This window comes from Carex rostrata, chromosome 8 (genome assembly GCF_964058835.1).
Source record: "Carex rostrata chromosome 8, lpCarRost1.2, whole genome shotgun sequence".
In the NCBI taxonomy this organism is placed as follows: domain Eukaryota; kingdom Viridiplantae; phylum Streptophyta; class Magnoliopsida; order Poales; family Cyperaceae; genus Carex; species Carex rostrata.
The window spans coordinates 9,519,227-9,526,978 of NC_135925.1; the positions used below are offsets into that span (position 1 = coordinate 9,519,227).

The following is a 7,752-nucleotide window of genomic DNA, read 5'->3' on the forward strand; positions in this document are numbered from 1 at the left end:
TTCTTAAATATAATAGTTATTACAAAATACAAGATAAAATAGGAGAGCAAAGATGGCGGGGAAGTTTTAATTAAGATTATGATACAATTTTTGACACGGAAAGTTTTCATATTTAGAAAATTTTAGTATAATTGAAGGGGACATGTTCTTTAAATTAACATTAATTCCTATCGGCCTACTGCTGCTAAAAAATATGTTCACTTAATTACTACGACAGATCAATGGACAGCGAAATTTGAGATGCTTTCAAATGCGTCGAGGAGATACAGAATCTGGTCGATTTAGCGTGCATATATTAATGCACACTTGCAAAATAGAAGGTTGGGTTGTCAAGAAGTAAAATGAAGAAGAAGAAGAAGAGAGTATTTCATAACCCGTTTACGGTTTAGTGACTTCAGTCAGTTCACAAGCAATGCCACATCAGCAAGCAGGTAAACATAATTTTTGAAGTAAAAATTAATTGTACTTAGTGCAGACGACACGCCAGCATAAATTTTTTATTTTAATGGAGAGGTATCACATCACCTGCTAGCCACGGAGTTGCCCCATTTTTTGTTTCCTCTTAAACAATTTAAACGGTAGTAATCCAAACTTCAAACTCCAAAGCCTGAAGAATACGCTTCCCATTGCACATAGGCCCTATTTTGCCCTGATCCCAATGTCTCCATAATAATTAATTCACTACACAACGATAGAACCAAAGAGAAGTAAAACAAAAATACACAAACAGAGCTCCCTTAGTTAATACAGTTCCGAGGTCAAGGATATTTCACAAGATTTCAGAGATTATAGAAGAAAACAAAGGAGGTCAGCACGGCAAGCACGGATGAAGAAAGTGACAGGAATGGCCAAGTGTCGGCTAGAAAGGAACGTACAAATATTACGTTACTACCCCCCAATAAAAAGAAAAAAAAACCCCTAGCTTTATTGACCAATACATATTTATATGACAAACTTTGGTTGATCAAGCTACCGACTTGGTGATGTCTTTGGAGGAGCGGTTATATTTCATATGGCTCCTCACTAGATGGCCTGCGGCCTGCGCTGACAGTAGAGACAATTCTCCGGCAAGTACACCACCAGCCACTACAGTGGCGAGGAGACGTGCATTGGCACCAGGGGTGTCAACATTGGAGCCCTTGATGCCTAGTAGGTTCAGGCAGGCTGCTTGTGAGGCCAGCTGGGTCCCACCTCCAACTGTTCCCACCTGTAATATTATACAGGGATGAATTATCAAGGACATGTTTGCATGATGACATTTTCTGGATATGTCCAAATAAATTATTCTAATACATGGTGGAACAAGGTGGAATGTTAGTGGTGGTGAGTGGTGACAGGTGGAGGAATTATTTTATTGCTGAATAAGCTGTTTAGGAGGGAGATTTGTGGAGATTAAAAAGAGAATCTCGGAATTAATTAGAGGGTAGGTCAGCTGGACTAAGGGATAAAACAAACCTTGAGTTGGCAACAATGCATTTGAAGTCACATACCCAAAGCACCATTTGTAATTAAATAAGGTATAATTTTAATGAATTTCTAAACCAAAATATTAAGAGGCTCTAAGTAATTTTGAACTAGAAACAGAGTTGAGATTTGTAGGAACCATGGGATTCAACCAAATAAATAACTTTATAGCAATGTTGAGAAGCATCAAGCAGTAAAAAATGAAAAGATTAAAGAATATTTACCTCAATGGAAGGCATGGTAACAGAAACATGAAGGTCCCTGCCATCATTGATAGCTTCCAACATAGTTATACAGTGAGAGCTCTCCACATTCTGAGCAGGGTCCTGACCTGTGGCAATGAATATGGCAGACACAATATTGCTGGCATGAGCATTAAAGCCACCAAGAGAGCCAGCCACAGCAGATCCCGCCAGATTCTTGATTACGTTAAGCTCAACTAGTGATTGTACATTTGTTTTCAGTACCCTTTTTACCACTTCCTCTTTAATCACTGCCTCACAAACCACTGATTTTCCTCTCCCTTCTATCCAGTTCACCGCTGCAGGTTTCTTATCAGAACAGAAATTACCTGGTTAAATGAACAAAAAATAATTAGATTCGTTATTGTTGAATTTCTTTTTATGTCCTAGAATGTCCACAACTAATGGAAACATCACCAAGTTAAATTTTATCTCTACTTCTATCATTTTTGGCAAATTTATTATTTAAATGTTTTTTTTCCCAAAATGGATGTAGAATTTGATTTGACATGTGCTCTCTGTAAGAAATTTGTTGTGAATACTTTTGGTTATTGTGGATGTGTATGCAAAATAGACGGCCCTGAATCATAACACCTAACTTGGATTGGACCATTACCTCAACAATTTCATTGTAGTCCATTAGTATGTCATCATGAAACTAATAATTATGTTCATACGACTTGGATTGGACCATTACATCAACAATTTCATTGCAGTCCTTAGTATTTATCTGTACATGAGGGTGGGTTATCAGGTAAAGATGCGAAATATGTACACCATAATTACATGTTCTGCTATATCCTTTTGTATTACTTGTACGGCACATAGAGAAAGGCTGCCCTTGGGCACCATTTTTATTGGCTGGCTAATTCAAAACAAAAGGTGACACTCCAAAGCAAGTTTGCACTCTTTTGTAATTTTTCTATATTCAGTTGGTAGTTTGTCTAATTCTAATCAATACAATATCACAATCCCAAGAGTTATGCATCTGAAGCCAAAAATAGGTACAATTTATTTTACTACTTCAGCAGTTCACAATAGAAGCCAGATAGATTCTATAAGGAATATAATAGAAAACTAACTGAGAGAAGCAAATTCAACAAACTAATATACTAACCAGAGATGGTGATGACATCCATGTCAGGGAAATCATCTTGCAGGAAATCAAGCACATTCTGCACTCCCTTGGAAACCATATTCATCCCCATTGCATCCCCTGTACTGCAGCTGAATCTCATGTACAAGTTCCTTCCAGCCATGGCACAATGCACCCGTTGCAACCTTGCAAATCGACTTGACCTACAAAATAAATATTCAAATAGCTACGGTAAATATCTTGACTTTTGTTTCAGTAAAATGAAACGGACTTCACAGCCCTTTTTCCAAAAAAAAAAAAAAAAATAGCTACTGTAAATCTTGAGCATATTCAGTCATTAGTATTATACTACCAGTGGTATAAAAAAAGTAGTGAATTGTTTTGTTTAATTACTTATTCAAGCTGACAAAAAGGTGGACAGCACAAAACGCATGACCATAAATGACTCGACCAATTCCATTCGTAAAGCTAGATGCCAACTATTAAACACAAAACATGCAACCCAAGATCTTTATTTAAACAATCCACCTGTAAATAAATTAAATTGAATAAATTATTGAAACAAAAAAAGGGGACTAACACAAACCTGTTGAAAACCATGGACAGGGTCTCAAAGTTCTCAGGTGCCTCCACAAAAGCCTTGAGCTCGGCAGCCTGTCTGGCAGACGGAAACCTGACAGCCGGTGACCGTGTCATTCCATCTTTCAGAACCACACTAGTAGCCCCTCCAGACTCAGCAATGGCCTTGCAACCCCTATTGGTACTAGCAACCAAACACCCTTCTGTGGTAGCCATTGGCACATAATACAGCCTCCCATCAAGCACCAGCGGGCCGGCAATCCCAACGGGTAGTTGCACGTATCCAACTGGCAATTCGCAACACTGCCCTAGGATTGAATCATAGTTGAACCCATCAAGCGGCAGCCCATCCAGATTTTTACCGGTGATTTGTCTCAATACCTCCCGTCTAATTCCAGCTGCTCTCCTACAATCTCCCAATTTAGATTCAAGAAGATAAGACGGCATTTTACCGTCCACCACCATGGACACAATCTTCTCATCCTCCTCCGGCAATTTCTCCGATGACACTTCACTGGGGCCTAGAAGGGTGCAGGGAGAAGGAGCAGAGCAAGCAGAGGTTTTGGCATGAGAGAGGAAATCTTCTTCCTCGTCGCTGGATGATACCACAGATTGAACAAACGCGATGCCAAAGAAACTGAGGAGATAAATAAGCGACGCGATCAGACCGAAGATGGCGAATATCTCCGCGAGACCTACCACGTGGAGTGGAGTAGAAGAGCGGATCTTCTCTCGCCACCGTCTCATTAAATAAACGAGTGAAGCCATAAAAATAGCTGAGAAGAGGAGGTTGGTGTGGCGAATAGGCAATGGGAGCGCATCAGATGCCTGCACCTTGGAAAGACCACCTCCATTACCCTTACCGGCCGTGTTCACCGGAGTTTGAGCGTGTCTCCGGCGAACCTCCATGGGGCTTGGGTTTAGAGCAAGAGAGCGGAAAGATAGAGAAGTAATAGAGTATAAGCAGGGAAGTAATCTGACAATGGCAAACACTCGCTGCTCTCCGAAGCGCGTTGGCAATGGTGGAGAGGCATTGGAGGGCTTTTATAACCCGCTTCTCTTTGAAAGGAGAAACCGGGTAAGGTTACCGTCTTGGTGGGTCAGCACACTCTGTCAGAACTCAGAATGATTTTTGACTTAAAGTTCCGTCTTCTCTATATTTCTCTGATGGGATGGACGGTCAAGATCTGTGATTCCGATCCGAGGGCGCGGGGTCGGCGTTAGTGTACGCGCTGCGCATGACTGGACAGGATTTGTTGGCTGCTGAGCGGATCCTGTCTGTACTCTGGAGCTTTCCGTGTATAGAGGAAGAGATTTGTTGCCTAGGCACGGTCTACATGAGCCGCTTTGATTTGGGTCGGCCCAAAAACCTGATCGAGGTTGATGCGGTTTGCTATGTTCGTTCAGGAAAGAATCAGTTCGATATTGCATACAAGATGCAACGTATCAAAATCTAAAAAAAAAAAAAAAAATAGGAATGTCATGAATTTACTAATTAATTGTATTATTGGATAAGTACGCCTATCAAATGAATTGTCTAACATAGGAAATAATATGTGAGCTAATTATCTTGAAATTTTGTCATCCAAAAAAAAAAGAAAAAGAACTAACAAATATTCCATCGTTCAGGAAAGAATCAGTTCGATCTTAAAGCTTGCATACAAGATGCAACGTATCAAAATCTAAAAAAAAAAAAAAAATAGGAATGTCATGAATTTACTAATTAATTGTATTATTGGATAAGTACGCCTATCAAATGAATTGTCTAACATAGGAAATAATATGTGAGCTAATTATCTTGAAATTTTGTCATCCAAAAAAGAAAAGAAAAAGAACTAACAAATATTCCAATAACCGAGTTAAGAGAAAAATGTTTGTTAGTTGATTTCTTTTGTGTATGTGGTACCGACACTTCTCTATATTTGGTAGTGAAATTTACTTAGAAAATCATCCGGTCGTATTTTGAAAGATGAATTCATATCAATTGGATTAGTTTTCGTGACGAAGCAATAGTTCATGTACGATGTTTTTTTTGGAGTTTGTTTTGTACAACATTAAAGAACAAATCTTATTTAAAATAGAACGAGAGGAAAAATAATTCTTTTTTCAAATTGTACCATGTCACTTTGGAAAATACCATTTCATGCATGGATGCTTTGCATTTAAATAATAATTTCTAAATTTAACCTATCGATTATTTGAGTTATTTAAGGTTATGTATTTATCAAATTTTGTAAAAATAAAATTTTATACATTTTAAAATTCTTTTATTAAAATTTTTGGATAAGAAAAATCAAAGGTATTATACGTTTCAAAAAAATTAAAATAAGGAGAATTTTCCCAATTTAAAATTATACAACTGTTTGTATTTCAAAATCGAGATATGTAGCTCAGAATCTGTATCAAAATAAATAGTTCGAATTCTCAACAAATTTTGTAACCAAGCTCGATCGTGAACTCTCTGGATCAACTTAAGTTCATTATTTCCTAACGATGGATGTGACAGACATTGTTCTTGTAGAAATGATTAAATTAAGTTTGGAAGGAGGAGGGTTGGGTAATTATAAATATTTTTTGAATATCCACTTGAAATAGTAAATTATCACCTTGTCACCTTTTAGTCGAGTGTATACGAATAAACTTGTTACAAATTTGGTGCACCTGCTTGTCTCAGGTGGGATTTTCTTAAAACTTATCGCGTGCATGGTCTGATTGAATGATCAACTTAATTTTATCACTTAACAATGATAAGTAGCTGTTAAAAATAATAAAAAAGTTGAAGGCTGATCTTAGTCATTCATCATCGATCAAGCAGCCTAGAATCAATCAAGAATAAAATATATGTTCTGTTGTTATTTTTAGAAATATGTATAAAGTATGAATAGTATATACCATAAATAGGAATAGTAACGTTGGTACAGTAACAGGTACATAATATAGCCGTTAGAAGTTGTAGTATAAATATAGAATAGGACTTGTGTAAAAAAAAAGTTTTTCAATAACAAAAAAACAGATCAATATTAATACAAAATATTCATAACTCTCTCTGTCTCATACTTCCGCTAAAATCAACATGGTATCAGAGCCTTGCTTTAAGGCCTCAGAATAGTTCAATCAACAAATTGTTGCGATTGAGATCGTGACACCAACATGGCAGAGGCGATGAACAGCACCATCAAGGTACGATCGTCACGCTTAACCGTCACGCTGCTCAACAATCGTAACTTTCAATCATGGGCCAGAGCTGAGATCTATATGAGAATGTCATGGGCGAAGCAGAAATACCCATATCAGAAAAAGAAAAAAAAGGAGAGATGGCTGCAGCACCGAGACCCGATAACCCAATAACTCAATAACCCAATAAACCACCATAGTACCAGTAAGAACTGGTATTCACGAAATAATCAATACCGCAGAGCCAATATCAGATTCATACCAACAAAAATGCCAGAAAAGGCTGTTCATCCCAGCAAAAACCAACGAGCAAATACCAGAAAAAAAAATGAAAAACCCCCTCAAAGATCTGTTTTGATCAGATTAATACCAGAAAACAAACCGAAAATAGCACCAAATCGCATCTGTTCCTATAAGATATCAATAACCGATACCCATACTGGTACCTGTTCTTATCAGGTCCAAGAGGAAAACCCAACAAAATTCCAAGATCTGATTTTATCTGATTTATACCAGAAATTTCAGAAAAAGAACAGTGTTGTTTCAGCCAATACCAGCAAAACCTGGTACAAAAAACCAGAAAAGAAATCCATAAAAAACCAGTGACCAAAAATTTATCAGAATCCCTCCTTTCATATCAAATACCGAAAAAACAGCCATATCAGCAAAAATGAGAAAAGACAGCACCAATAAAAGCCAAAGCCACAAAAATACCACACCAACCTCACACAACCGATAGTGTCGAAGTCTTGAGAAGAGCCGAAAGTTCTAGTTGGCCTCAACTCGAACCTTGATGCGGTGAGGTCACAAATTCTCTCTCAGCCGTATTCTCTATGATTCAATAAGAAGAGTCACGATGCTGCGTCATGAATGGTCCACAAGTCCTCGGAGGCAAGGGACACGAGCAACTTTGCTCCCGTCAAAACCTAGCTCTAAAATTGAAATAAAAAAGTGCACAAATTGCAAAAAAGAAGGGCATATAGTTGACCGGCGTTGGTTCCTCTATTCCCATCTCCGACCAAAGAGAGAGATGGCAGCGGAGAAGGGAGGAGGAAGGTGGAATCGGACCGAAGAAAAGAGGAACGGGGAGAAGAAGAAAGGGAAAAGGTGAATTCTCTCCATTCGGTCAGGAAAATGGAGGTATCCATTTAAGGCTCCTTTAGTGGGTCAAACGGGTCCAGTGAAGGTGATCCAATA

General features: G+C 38.1%; 1 protein-coding gene across 1 annotated transcript; it reads right to left on the reverse strand.

The window, feature by feature from the left end:
* Nucleotides 1-733: 733 nt before the first annotated feature.
* HMG1 (hydroxy methylglutaryl CoA reductase 1) lies at nt 734-4,492 on the reverse strand. The gene is made up of 4 exons (XM_078307438.1): nt 3,389-4,492; nt 2,824-3,005; nt 1,689-2,035; nt 734-1,207 (listed from the first exon to the last, which is right to left on the reverse strand). Exons 1-4 carry the CDS (start codon nt 4,288-4,290, stop codon nt 965-967), a joined length of 1,674 nt encoding a protein of 557 aa, XP_078163564.1. The 5' UTR covers nt 4,291-4,492; the 3' UTR covers nt 734-964.
* Nucleotides 4,493-7,752: the final 3,260 nt, after the last annotated feature.

Coding starts and splice junctions, on each gene's coding strand:
- HMG1 (XM_078307438.1), bottom strand. CDS start 4,290: ATGGAGGTTCGCCGGAGACACGCTCAAACTCCGGTGAACACGGCCGGT. Junction 3,006..3,388: donor CTGTCCATGGTTTTCAACAG/GTTTGTGTTAGT, acceptor TTTATTTTGTAG/GTCAAGTCGATTTGCAAGGT. Junction 1,208..1,688: donor TTACCATGCCTTCCATTGAG/GTAAATATTCTT, acceptor ATAATATTACAG/GTGGGAACAGTTGGAGGTGG.